This window comes from Genypterus blacodes, unplaced genomic scaffold, assembly GCF_046128005.1.
Source record: "Genypterus blacodes isolate CSIRO-AG114 ecotype Tasmania unplaced genomic scaffold, CSIRO-AGI_Gbla_v1 ptg000015l_1, whole genome shotgun sequence".
Taxonomy (NCBI): domain Eukaryota; kingdom Metazoa; phylum Chordata; class Actinopteri; order Ophidiiformes; family Ophidiidae; genus Genypterus; species Genypterus blacodes.
Window position 1 is genome coordinate 2,615,109 of NW_027466829.1, and position 23,809 is coordinate 2,638,917.

The following is a 23,809-nucleotide window of genomic DNA, read 5'->3' on the forward strand; positions in this document are numbered from 1 at the left end:
AGGCAAATATTCAGAGCTGTAATGTGAATTCTTTGCTACAGAGACAGGCTGCCCCATGGGCTCCATGTGTCTCTGTTCATCACATTTATATGCAGAGACAAAAGTTGTAGGAGCCTGTTGTGCCATCCTTGAGGTCTCAGCAACAGGGGTGGGTCCCTGTTTTGTCTCAACTGGATGGAACTGCATAGATCCTTGATATCTGTTTGTATTGGCAGGGACAGTGTGAATGGGCGGGCAATATTGAGCAGGGTTGTTGTTCCAGGTCTCAGCAACCACGTTTGGTCCAGGATTAGTTATTGTAGAGGCAGGGTGATACCACATACAAGTATCCTGAGCAGGAACCAGCTGTTGTTGGTGATGTTGGACCACCATGTTTGATGCAGGAGCATTCATGTAGCCTGATAATCCACTGAAAGCAGGGGACATTTGCTCACCTGAAAGGATACATACCCAGAAACAAATCAGCTAAATTGAAGTCCTCCAATGAAGAAAAATCTAGCAAAATGCCAACGTTCATAATTGTATTGTTTCTGACATGAATAAGTAAATAATACTTACCAGTTCTGCTCAAACTGTACACTGTGGGCCGTTGCACAGCGGGCTCAGAGAATCTCCCATTCTGTACAGGCACTGAAGTTGGATGGGAATTGATAAACCTTTGATGTTCATCAGGATGGGCAGGGGCCAACTGCATGGAGGGGAGGTAATGAGCAGCAGGGTTGTTGGTCCAGGTCACTCCAGCTCCAGGATGCCCCAGGTACGGTGCACATCCCTGACTTGTGTGTGCAGAGCCATAATCAGAGACATTTGAAACAGGAACCTGCTGTCCTCCTGCATGATGTTGTACCATCGGACTTGACTCTGCCATCAAAGTGCTGGAAAAAATTGGCATGCATCCACGACTGCTGATTGTTGATTGCTGTGCGTCCATATTGCCAAACCATCCAGTAACAGCAGGGGAGCCATTCTCATCTAGAAGAAGAAAACAGGGACAGCAGATCTCCTGAATTAAGTCCTCTAATTTAAATCAGTGTTTCAAAATGTCAATGATAACATTTTAGATTTTATCTTTTGTGACATGAATGATTGGACACTTACCAGTTCTGTTCAAACTATACACTGTGGGTCTGTTTGCAGCAGGCTCACTTAATCTCCATGTCTGTGTAGGCAATGGAATTGTATGGTACTGCATAAATCTTTGGTTTCCATCTGTGATGGCAGGGATCATCTGCATGGTGGTGGGGTGGTGACCAGCAGGGTTGTTGCTCCAGGTCTCTCCAGTCCCAGGATGTGCGATATACGGTGCACATCTCTGACTTGTCTGCAAATGTACAGAGCCATAATCTGAATCATTTGACACAGGAACAGGCTGCCCTATAGCCTCATTTGAAGCGGGGACCAGCTGCCCCATGAACTCATTCCCTGCAAGATGTTGTACCACCTGCACTGAATCAGTCATCACAGAGGAAGGGTAAGTTGAAGAACTCTGGATGCATCCAAGACTGCTGGTTATGCAAGGAGGGCAAGGATGGAGCAGGTCCATTATCCAGTCAGTGTTCTCAGGGGCTTCTATATCCTCCTGTGTTCTTTCATTTGATGGCACTGGATGGAACTGCAAGGCTCCAGGATGATCAGTTGTCTGGACAAGGCTGTTTTGAACATAGAATGGAGTGCCGTCTTTCCCAGCGATTCCCAGTCCAGCAGGACTCAAATGTGGTGCATAACTGTCACAGGCCTGTATGTCGCCCAAGCCGTAGACAGATGGATGGTGAATAGCAGGGTTGTCCCAAATCACTGGCTGCATCAAATCCGACTCTGTCAAGGCATCCTTTTGTTTCAACTCATCAAGCAGTACCTGGTAGTTTCTTCGTGGTGTTCTGACTTTCTTGAGTTTATTTTTTTCTCTGCACTTACTCCTTCCATATGGCCTCTTAGGGACACGCGTCTTGTCATCTTTTTGTTTCAGCTTCAAATCTTTACATTGCATCTTTGATCTGTGCTACTTTCACTTCAACACTTTCCCTGTAATGCTTGTCTGGCACCTTTCAATGATTTAATTGCTGTTTTTTGCGTCATGTTCGTACCGGCGTCATCGTAACCATGGTAATGCCAGCCGTTGAGGTCAACCTGACGTCTTCGTAACGTCATGCTTTCGATTGTTCATATATAAGACCCACAGCCCCTCAGGATTAAAGCACTATCACAACTAACCAAAAGTTGAAGAAGGAATATCATCCATTAATATAAACGACGTATGAATTGTTACAATCATAATTCTTTCCGCTGCGCACCCACTGTTATCTGATTGAGCGTCTTTATTTGTCCAATCACGATCTACAAAAAAAGAATACAATAAATCCATTATGGGTCAGTTTTCATCGCTCCTGTGTTCAACGCGTAGTCTATTTGTCCACTGTGAGAACAATTAATAGTCATAGGTCGCGATAATCTTGTTTACTTTATTTATCTGAGTGATGTTAATGAGTAACACTCAATTTTCTAACATCGGCGGAACTAACACGGGTTACTTATGTTAATTTATGAAGATATTACGTCAATGTTGAAAATGTTTTGAGTTTTTTTTCTCATTTTGGTGCATTTTCTTACTCTGGGACATTTATCGCAAGCAGAAATGGCAATGAGCTTCTCCTTTTTATAAAACGAAACTTCTGGATACAGCCTCATTCACATTCATCCGACATAAATGTAAATATCCACAGTCATATATTCGCCCGCTCTTTTATGAATGAGATTGAAAGAGAGATGTTGGCAAAGAAAACAATATTTGAATTAAATGTAGTGTGGAGTAATAATAGCAGTTCTAATATTGTGTCGTATTTTAATTGTGAGAATTGTGAGACGGTTAACTTATCTCCAATAAGAGTAGCAGTTATCTTGTGTCCAATAAGTTAACTGTCAAGAAACGCAGAGGTGTAACGTCAATACAACGTCGCTAGATGGCGATAACGTACTATAAGTTTATGTTTCCACAAAAGGAGAAATGTCCGAACGGCACTTTTTGATCTATAGTATGACATTTATACGTTTTAATTTCACAACTTTCATCCATTTCTCGAGTGTAATTTAGTACATGTTACAATATAATGAACGGTAGGTGCCGTTTTTCGGTCAGAAGTGTACCTGGCGGAGTGTGTTTATCGAGAAGTTCCCGGATGCTCCCCTTGTCACGCCCCCGCTCACTGTCGCCTCACCACGAAAGCACAAAATACCCATGATGCATTTGGAGAATTAGCGTCACAGATGGGGTGCCAACTGATGCTGTTTGATTTGGTGCCTTTATGGCCATTTTAATATATTGTTAAACACACTGTTTCTGTCAGTTTCATAATGACCACACAGAATAATTAATGACATTTCAACAACACAAAAATAACCTCTCAAGAACATGACAATACAACATGTTTGACTCATTTTCTACATTATGACTTTAAACATTTAAATGTATATAGTGGTAATGGGTTTTGAAATAAGATAACAACTGATGTAACAGGATAAACTATAAGCTCCTTGAGGCTTTCTGAACTGACCGCCACCTCTGAGCCCCTTCATGTGTATAATGGCACACATATAGTCCACACACTTTGCCAGTCATGTGGCAGACAAGCAACATGTCCATCTTTGCTTGTTGTAAATGTTTTATGTTGGATGCCTGTATCACACACAATATGAATTTATTACACCATTATGTCAATAAACAGTAAAAGCCTCTGCTGGCCATCAGCTATCATCAGTCAGCAAACCATCAACAGATGTAACTTATTGTGCATGAAGCACATATTTATTAGGCCTACTGGATTTATTTGCTGGCTTAAAATGCACATGCCCGTGTAAGCATATGGTTTTTGTTTACTATTTTTGATAGCTTGTTGTCACGTGGCAACAACTTCAGGTCCCAGACATGCCTCCTTCACCACCATAACGTGAGTTTCATTCGGATGGAAACTGTCCACGCTCTGGTTTTGTGCCCTAGAGTCCAGACTTCCCTGACTCTGCCTAATGTACTCCCACAGCTCGTTGAAGTGTGAGCAGTCAGCACATTGGTACTACTGAGGTCGCTGTCCTTGTCCTCAGCCAAATGTGCTGATTAGGTGACTTAAGTGTGAAGGGAGAGAGCACGAATCAGGTGCCACCATGATAAGTCAAGAGTTCAAGGATGTGTCTCATTTCAGGGCCTGCACACTATGTAGTGCGCACCCTTCGATTGCTGCAAAAGGCTCTGCCCTGTAGAGGGCAGGAGACTGAAGCAAATGGGACAAACCTCCAGACGCTGCCCAGCATCATCCACGTTCGCATAGATTATCATGCATGACTTCACACTTATTTACTGTAAACAAGAGGTGGGTAGTTTCATATTTTAATAAAGGGTTGCATATAAATAAAGAATAAAGGATGGGAGATTTGGAGCATCTAAATAGGATTTCTAATAAGATAAAGGCAGTGATGTTCATCATTGTTATTTACAAAGGTTTCAAAATGATGTCAGCTGGTACATATATACTTGGTATGTTAAACTTTTGATGTAGAGGTTTGTATTTTTTGTGTGAGTGTAGACAAAAGTTTAAATTATTTGGCTTTTAAAATCAAGCTCATAACAATACAAAATAGTATTTGAACAACCAGATTTGTCTTATTACTCACACATGCACTAAAGATCTGGAATTGTTTATATTGTATGATAAATAAACCACTACATAGAAAATATCGGCCAAACAATCATAGCAGATTATTGTTTTGTTTTGGTTGTAATGATTTTTGGGAAAATGCAATGATTTATGGGAAAGATAGGGCCGGATAGTCGAGCTGAAAAGAAGTGCACAACCTTAAAGGTTCCTCGTAAATGGGACACCGTTGACACTCAGTCTATGACATCATGGGTTATTGCAAATTATGTCATAGACACCACCTAGTGCCCAGTTGCTGAAATGACATACAGCTGAAGTGCACAAGTGTATTTAAATAAAAAATCCTCCATTTATTGAGCTCAGCAGGTGCATGGAGTCAAACACAATGCCCTCCAATCTCCACAGACACCTTTTGCTCCAAAGTGTCCCTTTCTAAAATGTCTGTCCTGCTGGATGTGCCCTGGTCAACTCTAAGTGCTATTGAAAATGAACAACAACATGCAAACTCACAGAATGGGGTCATCAACTGCCGAAAACACCACAGCAGGTAAAATCCATCCTTGGTTGCGTTACTCACTACATAGTTTCAAAGTGTCTCTAGAAGCAACATCAGCACAAGAATTGTGCACCTGGAGCAGGATGAGATGGGTTTCCATGGACAAGCAGCTGCACACAAGCCTAAGATCACAATGCATAGCTTTAGTTGTAGTGGTGTAAAAGCATGCCGCCACTGGACCCTGGAGCCGTGGAAATGTGTTCTCTGGAGTGATGAATCACGCTTAACTATCTGGCAGTCTGATGGATGAATCTGGGTTTGGCAGATGCTAGGCAACAGTTTGGGGCAAAGTGGTGCTGGAACACAAAGCAATAGTAATGATATAGTATACCATAGAATATAAATCACCATTAAATACAACTAAGTGACTGTTCACTGATCACGAAAGGGAAATAAAAACAGGAATATAACACAAGAAAAAATACTGTAATTGATGGAACAGTTTTAAAATGTGTTATGGTTCAGTAAAATATTTTAATGTAGAAGTTGCTGTGACCAGAAGTTCCTTCCCTTCTAAAGACTGATATGATATGACTTTTCACTCAAGAGCAAAATCAAAGCGAACTAAATATGTTTCTTCACAAAGTCATATATAATGTATAGTGCTGCCTGCGTAAAAATGGGATTAATTAGATAATCCCTTCTGAGACTCCTATCCAGCCTTTTTCATTATGGGAACCAGATGCAAATATGGATTCATTTGGCATGATGAATGTATATAAAACAGAGAGGAAGTCTAGGAACGCTGAAATAGCAAGCAGAGCCAATGTTTTTTTTTTGGTAGACCAGCGTCTGTTATCCATCATATCAGAATGAATGCACATCATTATGCTGTATAACATTCCGTGCCGGTAATACTAGTTGTGGTTATCAAGTCTATTTATTAATAGTTTTGTTTCAACACCACCCTTATGTTTGAGTGTTGAGAGGGGAAACTACAGAACTGGAAGTGAAACTTTCTTATCACTATGATACTGATGTTATCTAAGACAGGGAGAAGCACATTTTTGTGAAGAACATGAGGCTAAAGTGTACCTTTAAGAATTGTCAGCAAAGTAGTTACAATGCATAATCACAGCATCACAAAACCACATTTCTCATTAGATTTCCAATTTCTTTCTTCAATTTCATAGACTTTTCAATTTAAACCCTTTAAACCCAAAAAACATTAAAACAGCTTTAATCTCAGTTTTAAACAAGCCTCATTCGTTTTTCACTTAATGTTACAACAGAATACTAGTTTGGCAAAGGTGAAAAGTTGCTTTATATAAAATTGCAAACTCTTCAAATTTTTCCATCTGATGTGCCGATGTTGCTTCACACTTTTCTCTATAAATTCTACATAAACATCATATAGCTTCAGTTTTAATTTAAACAAACTGCAGTTCGACCATAACTATTCCCAAAAATAAAGAGAAAGAGAAAGAAAGAGGTGTGCAGGGTATTTCCAGGTGTACCTACACGACCATGTAAGGCTAATTATGAAATAAATCTGGACATGCGTGTGTATGGAGTTGGAATATTATAAATAACAGACAACACGTGAGTCTCTTAGTCATGGGTGGATGGGCACCTCCTGTGCACAGAGCCCAGAAGTCGTAGCTGCGCTCCTGATGAGCAGCAGCAGCTCATAGTAACAGAGGAGAGCACAAAGAGAGAAAGACAGGGGGAAGGAAGGAAGGAGGAGGTCTGAGTAACTCCGCCTCCGGATCATCTCGCATTCCTTATTCACAGCCCCTCACGCTGGAGATAGAGAAAGGGGAGAAACAAGAAGGGCACCAGAAGGAGAAGGAGCAGAGAGGAGCAGGACCAGGACCATGGCAATATCCACAACGTCTCAGCATGAGATAGTGTCCGATCGCAGCGCACCTCTACTACGGTCGACGGAACGGGGCATGCAGTCGCACTACAGACAGAGCCCAGATGAATGAGGAGATACCTGGGCTGGGACAAAATGAGGGTCATCTTCATCCAAAACGCCGGTTTTGTCGCTGCTTTCTCGCCTTTTAGCTGTGAACCAGTGATGTTGGTAGCCTGTAGGACGACAGATAATGTGAACGACCCGGATTTGACCATAGAATGCGCTAGATTCGGTAAGGAATGAGAAGATCGGCGCGATACACTTTATTTCTTAGGCATATATAGGCTGTTTTCTTTCTGAGCGTGCAGATATTGTCTGTATCGTCTTTGAATCGAAAGTGGATTTAGCTTCCGGCATGCAGCCCGCTGTATCCGAAATCTGATAACATATTATTCTACATTATTAGCCCTTGAATGGATATAGTATTATGTAGCCGGCTGTGATTGACCGATAATGTCGTTTTGATAGACTATTTGCGCTTCATTTGTTAGTACACTGATTATATAGCCATAATAATAACATGAATAGGTAGAAGTAGCTATCTCGGGTCACTTAAAAATTATCAAAACCAAGTGATCACTAAGACAATCTGGAAATGTTAGTTTCCACATGTAATAATATGACTAGTACCCGTTATTCCTTGTAATTTATTTATTTATTATTATTACTATTATTAGGCCTATAAGTATTATACTATCAATTTGTTATAAGTAGTTAGTTTGACATATTTAACAGTGGGAAGTTAATTTGAACGCTTCCCTAGTGAGATGGAAACCGCTTATCTATCATCCCACCGGGGGCCAACACGTCCCGTGGCCCAAAAAGGCCAGACCTCAGCGGGCAAACCTGCGGGGGGTGACCTCTCCCCTCCACCTCCACTCCTACCTGCCAGCCTCTCAGCTGAAGACACCCCAGCAAGCGCCGATGGAAAGAGGAACTCTGGTGTGAAGAAACATCACCACAAGCACAACCTGAAACACCGCTACGAGCTGCTGGAGACGCTGGGAAGAGGCACCTACGGCAAAGTCAAGAAGGCTATTGAGCGGCACTCCGGCAGAGAGGTGAGCCACTTGAGAAACGCTCTGAATGATTGTAAACATCTGTCACGGTTGCTTTTTGGTGGCCCAGACGCCTGTAATTCAGGCACACAACGCCCTTCACTAATCACTACAAACAACACTGGCCAAAATAAGCGCTTTGTTGCACTCCGAGGCGTGTGCGTGTCGGTCCACAGCTGGGAATTCCCTCTCTGCTCAATGGCCCCCAGGGGCCAGGGAGTCTATGCCGCACACGCCTCAACCTCTGTAGGGCCTCACGACCGGATGCTGCAGTGCAAATCCGGCTACTGACTGACTGATGCCACTGCAGTGAACCCAGGCATCATTACAAGCAGCCAACAGCCCCCTAGAGATACTTAGATCCCACTTACATTTGTCTTTATAGCTGGTAAAATGTGTAAGGTTGCAGTGTCAAGTGTTGTTGACCTTCATCCTTGGTTTTGTTTGTATTTTATCTGCATGTATGTTGCTTTCCGTTACATACGCCTTTCTGTTTGACCTCAACACCCAACCTATGAGCTATGCTTGCAGACTTGCCTGTCTCTCTGAATATTTCCATGTGTGGCAAATGTTGACCCCTGCACCCAATCTGGCAGGACAGGAAGAACTTTCCATGAGTTCAGAATGTCAGGGGGGAAACTCAGTATAGGTCAACAATGTCCCCGAATGGTTTCACTGCTCCTGGCAAAGGCATGCTCGATATCATAAAGCCTCTTTGGACTGTTTACTTTCTGTTACTCTGTCCCACTTGGCTCATTGTCCTCTCTTTAGTACGTTTTCCTATTCATTATTGCCATGGCACCAGGTCTAATGTGCAGTATTCAGTTTCACTTGCGTCATAAAATTGCGCGATATATACTGTTGGAACGGATGAAGTACTGTGTCTCCTTTTCACACCAATGAGATCGAGGTACATTCTTCCTAAAACAGCTAAACTGATTGAAAAAAAAGTGGTCTGGATGTTTTTAGGACTTTTTAAATCGGAAAGATATTTTAGAAAGATACTTTAAGAAAGAGAAGAGGTAGCTAGATAAATAATTCAGTCAAATTCTAAATTGAGTGTTCTATGCCCCCCATTCCTCTTGGCTTCTGTAGTAATGGCCCTGAGGAGAAGTCAGAATGTTTTCTAAGAATGTCAGTTTGGGAGTTTGTACTTTCTATGGAAGTCCTCTGAGAATCGGCGCCTGAGCACATGACGTCCCAGTAGAAACCAGGTCTGGCCACGTGCACGTGTGTCTGGCACTGTGTTGCTGAGTTTATTTGACCTCTGAACCCGAGGTAGTCCCTTGTGTCCATATGACAGACAGAGCAGTGTGGTGAGACTGTTATGCAATCACCCTGACTGCCTCTACCTTTTTCTGACTCCCTGCCACAAACCAAATGAGAAGAGCAGATAGAGCAGAGCCACGAGATAAACTGGAGTTGTGTGTATGTGAATGTGTGTGTGTGTATTCATTTCCCTGTCTCTGTAAGTATGTGTGTTCCCCTGTGTGGAATGAGGTGAAGGGACTGCAGAATGATTGATTAGATGTGGGCACAATCAGCATATCAGCAAAAGTGGAACTGAGTGACTGTCTGCTCTAATCTGCAAAGCCATATGTTGTCTGTCCTGGCAGCCCAGCCTGGAAATACAACATCATATGGAATGCAATTGATCAAAGATTAGGGATCACGGTGCGATATCTATGTTTGTATGACACAGGCTAATGTGCTTGAGCGTGACCCCCAGAAGAGGTGTTTGTATTTGAGAGAGGAGAAAGTGATATGCCATGTAGATGACTTTAGTGAAAAGGTTGTGGTGACAGCAGTGCTCAGAATGGGTAGTGACACATGAAAGGCCATCCACAGCAGGAAATGAGATTGGACGGGAAAGTTAATATCCTGTCTGTGTGTATGGGAGAGGGGGTCACTGCTGGGAGGGAGTGGGACATTCAGGCGCAGGGAACCCCATCATAACAACAGAGGGGCAGCGTCAGTCAAGGAGGTTACAGAGTCATGTTAATATGAGTTTAAAGCACTAGATTACATCATTCCCTAGCAATGGATTCACTGGAGAGGTCCAGGAGAGGGAAAACATCGACATTCCTCTGCTATATGTGGTGCCGTTGATGAGGAATAACAATTCTTGGCTGTTTGAGAAGATAGTTCTCTGGAATAGTAACGGACCTCCTCCTCCCACTCCTTTTTCTTCTTTCCCTTTTACTCAGACACACATGCTCACCACAACAGATGATCCTGATCTCTAGTAAACACAAGGAAAGGTGAGCTTGTGATGAATACTTAATCTATTTTAATAGCCTGAGAAAGCACAGGTGGATGTCAGGCTCCAGTGAAGCAAAACATGGACTTTTACTTCAAACAAGTTCTGTTCCATGCAAAGTTGGGGAGTGGGGGCAGACAAGGCCAAACTCATACCTGTCAGGCCAACATGGGCAGGAGTACAGTCTCTGTTTACTTTGAGTGACAGTAATAGGGATCCACTTAAAGCATAGCTGTGTCAAACAGCCCAGCCAGCTGGCAAGTGGCTGATCTACAGTCCTGTTTAATGATCCACAACAGGGTCAAGGCAGGGGAACATGAGGAGATACAGAGGAGATGTCTGGCGTTGTTTCAAGCCCATTGTGGGAATATTAGATTGATTTCTACCCTTTTTCAAATATTGGTTTTGGGCAGCAATCATACAGGGGGAATTTAACTTGCATACAACTTTTGTAGCATGGTTCGAAACAAATTACCAAACTGATGGATTGCCAACCAGAGCCAAGACGTACCAGGACCCGGGAGGCACTGCTGTGTCTCTGTGGCGGTGGCTGAGTGTTTTACACGTGCGCACCAAACTCGCTTTCTTCTACATGCAAACACAGAAGTCAAGGAATCTTAGGTTTTAAGCTCAAGGATGAAATGTAGATGAAACTGATGAGGTAAAGGAAAACATCACTGTTAAGGCACAAACAACTTAAACCAATTAGGTTTCTCAGCATGTGAACGATCTAGACCCCCCTCTTGTTTATTACAGAATAATTTCTTTAAATTCTATGTAATCAAGACGTGCCCTGGATGGGAACTATTCCGGTTTGGGGTTATTTTTATTGATGTAAATGGTAATTAGCTTGGCAACAACTACTGCCTGTGGTTTCTGCTGCACTGAATAAAGTCGGGCTCTTCACAATAATACTGCTTAGCTCGGAGAGGACAAAAGTTTAAACCAACAGCAGCCAGAGTGAATAGCCTTTATACATGTCTGTTCAAAGGAAGCGCAGGACTCAATCTCCAATGTTTAGGCTACAATTATAGTGACATGTGCTACCCTGTGTACTTTCAATTGGTTTATTTGGAGTAGGCCACTAACCTCTCATTTTAGTCCAGTCCATAGGATAAGCCTCAGAGGTTTGCATCCAACTGTGGTGAAGTCTTAGCCTCAGTCAACTCCTGAATCACATACTTCTCATGATTCATCTGTACACCACCAAGTCTGCGTTCAAACTATTTAAAATGTAGACTCAGACTCTTAGCAGTTCATGCACAGGCTCTAAAACTCTGAAGAAGAGAGGAAACATGGCTGTTGTGCAGACTAGATCAGTGACTGTTGATTTATGGAGGAACACTGACCTCCAGGCTTCCTGGTCCATGTCTGGAAAACCCGGAACACTTGTTCTCCTTGCCGATGATACCAGATAGAGTGTTGCTATGCAGCCTCCTGATCTCTGCATTAGAGCTGAGATCACAGGTTCAGCAGGCACAGAGTAACAGGAGGTCAGAGCAGCTCTGAGGAATACAAATGAACCTTCCGTTTGGGCACAAGGTCCAGGTTGTTTTTCTCACACACGCCACGACAGAGATTCAGTAAATTACACAGTTTAAGAGGGGATGACACTTGCCTTTTCTGCCTCATCAAGCTCCCTTGTCAGCAAGGCCCGATTATGAGGTCAAAGGTTACCATGCAGTCCTGATAGGAGACTGGGGGAGGGAGGTGAGACGAGGCTGGGGAAATACAGAGTTTATTAGAGGACAGGATGGAGCAATATGGGGCTGGCTCACACATTTATACAGAAACAGACATATATGACACGTCATACTCTCAGTACATTACATAAACATGTACATTTAAAAGCTCAATGATAAGATAGTGAATGTCTTTTGCTCTATTGTCTTTGGTGTTGCAACTTAATGACCCTGTTTCAAATTGAATCAAATATTAGAGCGATCAACATTAAAAATGAATGAGGCTAAAAAATCTATTCCATTAAAAGCAACATCTGATCAAAATGGCTTTTATGTCTCCAGGTGGCTATAAAGTCGATTCGGAAGGAGAAGATCAAGGACGAGCAGGACATGGTTCACATCCGCAGAGAGATTGAAATCATGTCATCACTCCGCCACCCACACATCATCTCTATATATGAAGGTGAGTGTATGCTGCTTGTCTGACGATACACACTCATACACACAGTGAATGAAACCTTCGAGGCATGCTCACACACAACAAAGCATATACTGTTTTACTTGCGCACACACAGACACACAAACTCAGGCGTATATAATTTACCCCGCCCTCAGCTCATTCGGCAGTCGTGGCCAAGCTGAGGATTGTCATGTTATGACATGCAGATGTCATAATAAGATCTGGACTACAGTTCTGGGATGTTATTCATCTCCTCTTCTGTGTCTGGCTGCCTGGGCCAGTAAAAGTCTGGATGGCTTTGACGGTGTGCGCCTGGAAGTCTCTAAATGAATGTGTGTGTGTGTTGAAAGTGTCTGTGTGAGTAAGGGGTTGGTATTTTGGGGGATTGCCTCTCCCACATCTAAGAGGTCTCATCCCTTGTCTTCTTTGGTCTTGATCTCAGGGCCAGACATCTGCTGATACTTAGAGACGACTGCAGCTGGGAACCAGACTGCACAAGTGTGTGTGTGTGTGTGTTTGTACATACATGTGTCGGCATAATGCTTGTGCCTGTGCCCATGCTTGTGTGTGTGTGTGTGTGTGTGTGTGTGTGTGTGTGATAGCGAGAGAGAAAGAGAGAGAGCGAGAGAGAGAGAGAGAGAGGGAGAGAGAGACTTCAGTCCCATGTCTGCACCCTGTCAGTCTTGTGCTATGCAGTGGGAGGAAAGGTCCTAAGCCTCTCCCCTAAGGAACCTCTTCATATATCTGCCCCAGGAAGCAACTGTTTAAATATCAAAGCCTTCAAGTAAGGAATGCATATTGACTCTATGGGACCTCTTTTCCTTTTCATACAAATCCTATTGAATGACCATAACCGTATTGGAAGAAAAATAGATTGAATTTATCAGTGTTAAGGTTAAACAATTCCCATTGAATTCTTTCAGCATACTGCTTGCAATTCATCATCTCTTATAACATAGCCGAGGCCTGTGTGCAGGTAATTAAAGTCACAGGGCATTACAGTGCAAGGTGGTTTCATATGATTTGTGGACATGGGACTATTTTTATACTTGCGTCAACAAAGCAGCAGTTCCAGTGCCCTTTCAAGAGAGCTGCCTGGCACTGTGGTGTTTGGTTGTGTGCCACTGCCCAAACTGACTTACCAGCTGCCCTTTGTTCAGTTTCAACAGCCCCAGATCATTATCAGCCAATGTGTGTATGTAACAACCAGCTCTATTTGCTATGGGGACATGCCAGCATTTAGCTGTAGTGTAGCTACATGTGTGCGCTTTGTAGGGGAACAATTAAATGAACATACAGCTTTATAAACGTTGAGGAGCCTGTATGGTGCTCCAGTATGAGCAGTGTCCACCAACAAACTCTACCAGTCTCTGTCTCCCATCTTTGGTGTTTCTCCTCAGCCCAGCGTTTACTGTTGTGGCCTGGCCTCCACCCAGCCTGACTTTGTAGAGATACAGTGTATAAGAGGCCCCCAGATTTGTGTATCCGGCAACACCCTGTTCAACAGCCTCTGCTAACTGCCTTGTGTGAAGCAAAGCTGAACCAGATGTGTGTGTGTGTGAGTGTGAAGACTTGGTTTTACCACTCCCTCTCTTCCCTCACATTCTGCACCCATCAGCATGGTGAGTGAGGCATTAGAAGCATATTTTGCTCTTGAACTCTTCTGGCATATTCAAGTGACCTCCCTCACCCCGTTTTAAAACTAGGATTGTATCCCACATACTGCATCCACTACATATAACGAGTGAATAAAAGATTCAGGCCTTAACCACTTGCACAGAATAAATAAACCTAAATCATGCGGTGCTTGTTAGCTTGTCCTATACTGTCATTAGTATTCTTACACTCTTCTGTAGTGTATTCTGTAGTAGTACTCTGTTTGCCCCATGTCTATCGTCAATGTGTGGCAATAGGACAATAGGTGCTAATTAGTTAGATGGAAGGTCTTGACCTTTGAACAAAGCCCAGTAAGTGGCAGCACGGCTGTAGCGGTGGTTAGCGTACCCACCGGGCTGTAACCAACTCCAGTTATGTAAGCCAGGTAATTACTTCACCAACAGGGGTCAAAGGTAAGTTAGAGCACATTCTGAGAATTGTCTCTCCCAGCACAACCGCACCATGGCTATATTGCCCAAGGATACCAGCTCTCTCCACCAATCAGAAGACAGAGTCCCCCCTCTGCCCCCTGGTTGTTTGGCTTACATCACCTATGTTACCTCTCAAGCAGTCAGACAGTCACAATTGGGGAGCATTACGATCACTCAGCAACTGTGTGTTTTTACAGAGGATTATGTCTTTAAAAGGACCCTGAGTGGGGGTGAGAAGAGAAGTGTGACAAACTATGAAGGTGCTCACTCATGGGTGCAGAAAGCTGAGGCCTTCACCCCCGGTGACCCCGCTGTGTGGGAAAATACAGGCACAATAATGAGCAATGGCTGACTGTGCCGTTGTAATCTCCTCAGTACTCTCTCTCTCTCTGCCTCTCTCTATCTCTCTCTCCCTCTCTCTTTCACTCTCCCCCAATTTTCATTCCCTTCTTGCCAAGGAGCTGTGTGAGAAGTATGTTGCCAAGTTGGATTTATACACTAGAGGGCTAGAGACTGACACACAATCCTATGTTTTGAGCTGAATTGGGATACTAAAACATAACAATAATACTACAGGAATAATAATACCTTCAGTGATGCCATTAGTTACCATTCAAAAACATTCATTTCACATTGGACCGTATAAACTACATTGAAGATGGAGTACAAGTGTTACTCCCTCTTCCCGATATGTTTGATTTTGACTTAATAAGCAAAAGAACGCTTGCACTCTGGGCATGGGTGCAAAATTCAGACAAAAACACACAGATGCACTTGTGTCAACACTGCATAATGCACAAGCAATTTATCACTTTTACTTTGTAGTTGGCTGGTGCAGCTGGTAGGAAGGGGACATTGCACTCTGCTGCCTCTTAATGGTTGATAAATTATGGCCCCAGTCTTGGTCAGTAATGTGAGAGTAGGTTATGAATTGTGGTGACACTGAGAAGACGCTGTGTTCCTGTCAAGCACAGCAATTCTGTTTCTCCTCCAAGTGTTTCCTCCTTTCTCTCCATTTTCACTTCTCTCCACTCTCTCTGGTCCCGGGTGAGTGGGCTTGATTGAGTTAACAGTACCTCCTTGCAGTGTTCTCAAGGAGCCAAACTGCTGAGGTGGGGTTTGTGTGATGTAACCCTGGGAGAGAGTAGGGATGTAATGTGCTCCTCTGGAATTTGTATTCCTCCTCCAAAAACAAAAGGGGGGTGAACTTGTTTACTCTGGATTTTTACGAAAACAATGTCCATTTGTGATTATTAAATGATGGTATCAAGCTGTACAGAGTCCACCCATCTCCTGGGCTGTGGACATAGATGTATTGTCATGATATGAGTGGACACTGGCCAACCTTTGTCTTATCTTTTCCTAGTGTTTGAGAACAAGGACAAGATCGTGATTGTGATGGAATACGCGAGCAAGGGCGAGCTGTACGACTACATCAGCGAGCGCCGGCGCCTGGGCGAGCGAGAGACGCGCCGCTTCTTCAGACAGATAGTCTCTGCTGTGCACCACTGCCACAAGGTGAGAAAAGCCAAACCATACTTGAGAGAAAAACATGCCCATCCATTTTCTTGGTCTCCTTCCATCTCTCTTTCGCTCTTTCACACACAGATTCAGCTTTAGTAATCCCACGGCCAGCGTGTGTTTAATGTAACATTGACCATGCACCTTCACAGTCAGCCGTATACCTAGTTAATCTGCAATGCTGCACACACTATGCTTTTCTTGGCGCACTGGTGTGAGGGAGTCATCTGTTTCTGAGTGAAGATGGAACGCAGGCCAGTTTAATTCAGGCTTATAGTGCGATTACAGCCCACCAAACAGCCCCTGGGTTAATTCTGTCCTCTTCTGATGGATGGCCTGAGATCCCCCAAAGCTCTCTCCAGAGATAAAGCTCCAGCCACACCCCTATCAATCCATATTCCACACCTCACTAACTCCCATTGCACCCAAAGGACTAAGGGCTTGCTTGGACGGACTTCTCTCCTGTCCGCTCTCCTTCCAGCTGGAGATATGATGTCATGGTCTTTAGATAGGAGAGTCCCTGAGAGTCATGCATGATGAGTCACCACTACCAAGTGCAACCTCCCACCGGGTGGGGTGGTGTGGGTTACTGACACAACAAACACCACTATTCCTTCTTTGTGTTCACCAATCAGAGCCATGTGAACATGAGCTCTCTGAGTAACCAAAGGAAGATGCCATGCAGAGAGAACTCCCTTCTCCTCCTCCATATCTGAATGGGCTCTCCGTGTCTGCGTGCCACATGTTCATTACTCTGTTCTTTAAACCTAGGAATTAACAGCGTAGTTGTTTTTTAATCCTAAAATGTTGTGAGAACATCGTTCATACTGTGAGATAATTACAGGATCATGTTTATGTGACACACGTGAGTCGATTTAAAAAAGAGAATAGCAGCAGATGTCACAATAAAGACTTAGAGGGCACAAGACCAATTAAACAGCCCTAGACCAACATGCTGCCCTGATTTCCCCTGAGAACCACAAGCTAGGCCCGTCTGAGTAAATCAGTTTGTGCAATATAAAGGACTGTTCATTACTTGGATTCATTTGTCATAAATAATGGATCCATAGATACATCAATCACTGTTTCTGTGCTGTCTTTCAGAATGGAGTGGTGCACAGGGATCTGAAACTGGAAAATGTGCTACTTGATGAAAACTCTAATATTAAGGTGAATTTCCCTCTTTCTCAGTGATGTATTGCGTAATACCCTACATAAGGTCATAATGGGATCAACGTTAACATAATGTTCTCATCATGTACAGATTGCTGACTTTGGCCTGTCCAACCTTTACCATAAAGACAAGCTGCTCCAAACCTTCTGTGGCAGCCCACTCTACGCTTCACCAGAGATTGTCAACGGGAGACCTTATCGCGGCCCAGAGGTGAGGCTCAGTGAACCGATCAATACCAGTGATACAAACCTCAGCTGTTTGTGTGTGAAGTTCAATCTGTTTTATATCAGCTACGTGCTTTCAAAACTTTAGGGTTGAACTTCAGGATTCATTTTCTCATCTTGATAGTGATTATTACATCAAATTGCACACACAGAGAGTGGTGGGGAGGCTTTCCTTACTCATTCTTTGATGGGATTATTATTAGTCTCCAGTGTAAGGGTGATCTCTCTCCATCCCTCCCCTCCCCTATCCTCCCCAGCCGAGGCTCTTTTGAAGTGAGGAACTGGAGAATAGTTTTTGCTCACTCTTCTTTTCGTCTTAATGGGATTGGAATGAACTTCACAGCCCACAAAGAAAGCTCATGGTCAAAGTCAAGGTCCAATGAAATTGTTTTGGCGAGAAAAGAGTGAAAAAAAAGTTTCTGGCAATTCCAGAGTCATTGTGAAGGGCGTTGCCTCTGGACTGCATCAGTTACAGAAAACAAAGCAAGAGGAAAAAAACTTGCATTTTTAGATTTCCAAGGCCAACCATTTAATTTAGTGTAATTCACTATAATTTACTCCAGAGTACTAAAAACTACAGCAGTCCGATCTCAATCAAAATTACAGAACCACAGTCGGGTGAAGCCACAAATTACAGCAAACACAGGCAAACTAAAATAGAACACAACAATGTGAGGTGCTCTGTCTGGCCCTCAGGAATGGACCAATGGCTGTAAGGCCTGTGGGGTGAGAGGGTCAAGGATTATTGATGTGGGTCCAGACCTCTAGAGGAAATTCACTAGCTCCTTTACTGGCCCTTTCCTCTTCCCAGATGATGCCTCAAAGCTTCAGCTGTCACCATCAGGAGGCCACATTCCTCCAGACATCTCATCCTGTCCTAACCGCAGTCTACACACATACACACACACACACACAAACACACCTACACACTGTGTCTGGTGATCAGCGCATGGCAGTGTGTCTCTAAAGTGTCGTCAGGATATCATGCCTCTGCCATCTCTGCTGGAGTCATTACCCCCCTCCACTCCTGCTCCTTGTCCGAGGCCCTACATCTCCTCATACCCCGGACACACTCTTACATAACTACTGACTGAGAAAGCCACATCGCATTAGGATGGTGGTCATAAAGTGCTTGTTTCTGCCTGACAGAGCAGGAGAGAGCGGAAGAGAAGAGGGAGAGAGAGAGATCTGTACGGAAAGAAGCCATTTCCCAACAGAATTCTGCCATTTAACCTTATTTTAATGAAAGTGAAGCTTAATAAGTTTGCAGTGTCACAGCTCATTTAACAGAGAGGTTCATGAGGTTATTAGTAACATGTGACTGTTAAGATTCGGTATATGTCACAGTTTCCTCTCTTGTGTTGAGCAGAGCTGAGCTCATGCCATAACACTTTCTTTACTCCCTTGAATCACTAATCAAAACAGGGCTTGAGTTGTGTAACACAAGATCCAACACACTGCTGTGTGCAGTGTGTCTAATGAGATAGAAGGGTGTGTGTCCTGCACATGTGTTTGACTGAATGACATTGAATGAGATTGTGATGTTTTTTCAGGTGGACAGTTGGGCTCTAGGCGTGCTGCTGTATACCCTGGTCTATGGGACCATGCCATTTGATGGGGGAGACCACAAGAACCTCATTCGACAGATAAGCAACGGAGAGTACAAAGAGCCAACTCAATCCTCAGGTACTGCAGGAAGCTCTGCCTCGCTTGGCCGTCCTACTTTGGTTTTTGTTTGAATCAATATGACAAACAAGGATAAGTACAGTGCAGGAATTGTTGTATTTGATTGTGATGTTCCCTGATAGATGCCCGCGGACTGATCCGATGGATGCTGATGGTGAACCCTGAGCGCAGAGCCACAGTGGAGGACATAGCCAACCACTGGTGGGTAAACTGGGGCTGGAAAAACAGCGTGTGTGACTGTGAGAGCCAACGTGACCTTGGAGGCTCACCAATGCTGGCCCGTTTCATTGACTGGCAGAACCGTGCTGAGCCACGTAGTGCGGGAGGCAAAGCTGCAGCCTTGCCCCAGCTGCTGCGCCAAAGGCCCAAAAAGTCCAAGAAAGAAAACAGTGAGGTAGAAGAGCCTCATTGTGCAGCGCAGGACAAGCCAGGTCTGAAGAGACCAAAGGGTATCCTGAAGACCAGGGTTACAGAAGAGCAGCAATCAGGCGGTCTGGATGAGGTGGAGTTGAGCCAGGCTGCAATGTCTCAACAAGCTGAAGGGGGAGAGGTGGCATCAAGCCCAGATCAAGAGGAAGAGGAGCCGACACTGGCAGGAGGCTCACCAGCTAAGATGGTGCCCTCTTTGCCCAAGAAAGGCATCTTGAAGAACAATCAACAGCGGGAATCAGGCTACTACTCCTCCCCAGAGCGCAGCGAGTCCTCTGAGCTTTTAGGGGGGGCTAGTATGTCTCTGCTCGCCACCTCCCCACCCAAAAGAATGATGGGGAGAAAGGGCATCTTGAAGCGAAACGGCAAGTATTCCACCTACAGTGGGCCTCCGTCAGTGGCATCAGTGGCCGGAGCTCTTGGGGAGCCTTCTTCCTCAGCTGACTCCGGGCTGTCCCGCAGTCAGAGTCGGCCTTCCAGCATCGTCGGGGAGGACAGCTCTGTCTTGTCCCTGTCGCCCAGTTCCCTCAGTGGGGCTGAGTGGCCTCCCTCCAACCCCCAGCACCGCCCAAACATCCGAGCCTGTGTATCAGCCGAAAATCTGCTGCAGCTCGCCAACTTCAAGGGGTTCCAGGCAGCACCGCCACTCCATGGACCCAAGTTCAGCCGTGGCGCCAAAATGAAAGGCTCCCCGGCAGACAATGGCAGCTTCTCCTTGCTGGGGGACCTGGAGGATATGACTCAGGTGTACCAGCAAGCCCTGGACATCAGCAGCAACCTCACCTAACAGATGGGGGCAGAAAATGAGGAAGCAGAGGAAATTTATCATGACTGTGTGTGTGTGCATGTGCATGGGTGTGTAAAGATTTATGTCTATGGGTGGCATTAACGACCAGTGTATTACTGGGATACATCTTTTGGGAAGTCAAATCTGGAGGGAAACTATGAATGTACGTGCATGCACACACATACACACATTTGTACACACATTTGTGCATTTCTCTGGCCAGAGGAAATTCAGTTATGATGATGAGAGTGAGCACGTGAGGAGGTGTTGGCACGACAGGATGCCACCCAGTCTGCTTTCTTGGCCTGCCCATGGACTTTGCTGTGTTCAAAATGTTTACATATTCAGCAAGAAGGCAAGTTAGAATCACAAACGCAGCAACCAGAAACTGGTTGGCTCTCCTAGTAAACCACCCAGTATGAGTTTACAAAAGCACCTTAAAACTCACACAGAGCACATGCTTTTGTGATCTTTACTTCCTGAATTATAGCGAAAGAAACAAACCAGGGTCTTGCTCCAAAAATAACTGACATTGCTGATTATTTATTAATATTTTTTGTAGCTTTTAGTTTTCAGCGAGAAACTGGTAGGCACTGGCTATTACTGGAAGAGTCCAAAACTCATTGTCTCCAACTTTTTGTGTGGAACTGACATATATAATTTTGTTACTCAATGATGAGAAACATTTATGCTCAATATATATATAAAACTGTGTCTGTGCATGTAAAACACGCAGACAAGTATATCTTCATAAAAGCGTATGTCCTATATATGCGTATGATACTAGGGAATATGTAGGAAGTGCCTTTTGTCGATTCAACAGTTATGTATGTCAATTCCGTAAAGTGGAGGGAAAAGCCAGGCCGACCTGTCACCAGTTGTGCGATTTTGATGTTTGTGAATGTGGAGAAACCCAGGGCCTTGAGCACACAGCTGACTAGCTTTATTTGTTGGGCTTCAACTTTGAGACAGTCGGGTTCAAACAGTCTCATTTCCACCCTCCATTCCGTCTATAAATAGAATCCTATGAAGATATGCCAGGAAGATAAATCAACTTGTAAGCCTATAGTTTGATTGGCCTGCAGTATTTGGTGGCTTGGTTGAGCACAAATTGTTGGCAGCAACAGCAGCAGAGGTCTGGAGGGGTTCACCTAAGAAGACATTTGGTGAAGGGAGATGGCTCAGACACCATCTCACTGTCCTGGAATGTGCCTGGCTCTCTTCACTTTAGGTGTTTCACATTTTCAGGGTACCTGAACCAAAACAGTTTTGAAACGTTTCTCACCAAAAACACATACAGTAAGGTGGTTCCCACTGTTGAGTTTGTTAATTTTGTACTGAACGCTCTCGAAAAAGAGCAAAGCAAGTGGGTTTGCTTTAACCCACTGATGACACTGCACATTCCACAGACAAAAGCCGGAGACGTGTTAGTGCTGGAGATCTCTATCAGCTTCAGTACGACTCAGCACAGGTGGGATCTGTGGTCAGCGCTCAGCCCTCCAGCTGAGTATACTGCTCCTTTGTGTCAACCAAGCACAATTAGCCAGCTATTGTTTTCGTTTGAGAGTAAGTAAGAGAGAGTCAGCGTGTAGAGATTTGTAGCCAGAGGGGGAAAAGGAGTGTGAAAGAATGACGCCTGGAATGATGGTGAGATTAGAAAGGAACTTCCCTGTAAAACACAGGAAAGGTCAAGAATTTAGGAATTGGAAGGCATTGTAATGTAGACTAGTGAAAGAAAAGAAAGTGAGTAGAAAGTAGATGGAAAGTTGTTTTTGAACCAAAGATATGATGAAGCTTTGATATAATGGAGGGGATGGATAGGTCAGAGACTAACGAGAGTCCTCAGGATTTATGTGAGATGGGAAACCCCACCGGTGAATGAAATCATCCCCACATTGGCTTTACCTCACGTTTCATTTATTATTCTTTTCCTTTGGAGTTTTTGTTTGAGATGCTGGAGGCTGTTGATACAGCTTGGTGTGAGGGTCAGCGTTTGGCTCTCAGAGAAGTATGTTAGCCCTTGTCAACAGCAGCAAAGAATGGGAGAATGATGGCTGACATCATCCAAAATATCAAATGATGTGGAGGGAAAACCATGCAGTTAGACGACCCCAAGGAAATAGATCCCACGTTGAATGTCTCAGTGGTCTGCTTGTGTGAAGGAAAGGTCCTGGGTATTGATACAACTGAAAGACTTGTTGCGTATTATATTGCATTTTATTGCCTTTTGTATTGCATTTTATTGTCAACTGGATTTACAGTGAGAAAATTATACTATGTTAGTATTTTGTTTTATTATGCTTCTGTTTTTGATTTTCCAAAATATAAGAAACTTTATATTGCTTTATTTTATGGCAGAAAAATACTTCCTTCCTTGAAGTATTTAAGTTTTTCTCTCCAAAAACAGAGAATCTTGACCTGAAGTCAGCGTTAGTCTCAGTTTTCCCCTGTTTTGGTACACATGTGGGTCATGGAAGCCGAGTTGAGATTGTACCTCTTACTCTGTCAACATCTTCCAATGGACAAATACCTGCAAATTAAAATCCAAATTAACATCTCACCCCAAATAACCTGTAGTTCCACCTCTACCAAAGCAGGGGAGGACAGAGAGATTTAAAGCAATGGAAAGAATCTGATGATAAAACTTAAACTCTGCCAAACTGGAAATAACTGGTGCATATCCATAAATTAGCAGAAAGTCTAATCATAGGAAAACTTGACTGGATATTGTTATGACAATAATAATAAATTAGTATTATTGTGTTATTTAAGTATTATTTTCGGTATGTCTCATTACTATTGTTGGCTAGTGCCACATTTTAGGGTTTTGTTTGTCTGTTGGTGATCCTGGACTGCCAAGGTGGATTAAGTTGAGTGCCTTTGGTATCTTTTACGAACCTCTTTTTGATAATGAAAGTTATTATCAACGTGTTTTTATACTTGTATTTATTGGTGATCAAGCCATTTAAGTTGTCAAAATACAGTAGTCCATGTTCATGCTTTGACCCGCTTTGGATTGTGTGTGTGTGTGTGTTCATGACATACTGTACACCAAAGTATTTTTTGCAATTCAGTATAGAGTGGCATCATCTCATTGTGAGGGCAATGGTCAAGTGTGTGTTTTGAATAAGTCAACAAGATTTCCACAAATCCCGTAAAATGTCTTAATTCACCCACACGGGTTTGTCTCTACTCAACACCTTGCCTCTGTAGTACTGTATGAACTCAAATAAATGGACTATGAGAAGTCATTTGTTTGTCTCAGGACTGTCTTTTCCTCTTTCCTAGAGCTACAAACTCTAACGTTGGTTTTTTCTATAATCTGCCTTATTTGTACTTGTATCTGTTCTCACACAAGTACACACACAAATATCTTATGGG

At 43.6% G+C, this 23,809-nt stretch overlaps 1 protein-coding gene across 1 annotated transcript; it reads left to right on the forward strand.

Moving 5' to 3' along the window:
• The first annotated feature begins 6,788 nt into the window (after positions 1–6,788).
• On the forward strand, positions 6,789–23,679 carry nuak1b (NUAK family, SNF1-like kinase, 1b). The gene is made up of 8 exons (XM_076171418.1): positions 6,789–7,292; positions 7,824–8,121; positions 12,403–12,523; positions 15,974–16,125; positions 17,233–17,298; positions 17,393–17,512; positions 19,080–19,212; positions 19,335–23,679. Exons 2-8 carry the CDS (start codon positions 7,828–7,830, stop codon positions 20,426–20,428), a joined length of 1,980 nt encoding a protein of 659 aa, XP_076027533.1. The 5' UTR covers positions 6,789–7,292; positions 7,824–7,827; the 3' UTR covers positions 20,429–23,679.
• The last annotated feature ends 130 nt before the right edge of the window (positions 23,680–23,809 follow it).

Excerpts from the sequence above, each read along its gene's own strand:
- nuak1b (XM_076171418.1), top strand. The coding sequence starts at position 7,828 with ATGGAAACCGCTTATCTATCATCCCACCGGGGGCCAACACGTCCCGTG. Across the intron at positions 17,513-19,079 it reads GACCTTATCGCGGCCCAGAG|GTGGACAGTTGGGCTCTAGG; the intron begins GTGAGGCTCAGT and ends ATGTTTTTTCAG. Across the intron at positions 19,213-19,334 it reads AGAGCCAACTCAATCCTCAG|ATGCCCGCGGACTGATCCGA; the intron begins GTACTGCAGGAA and ends GTTCCCTGATAG.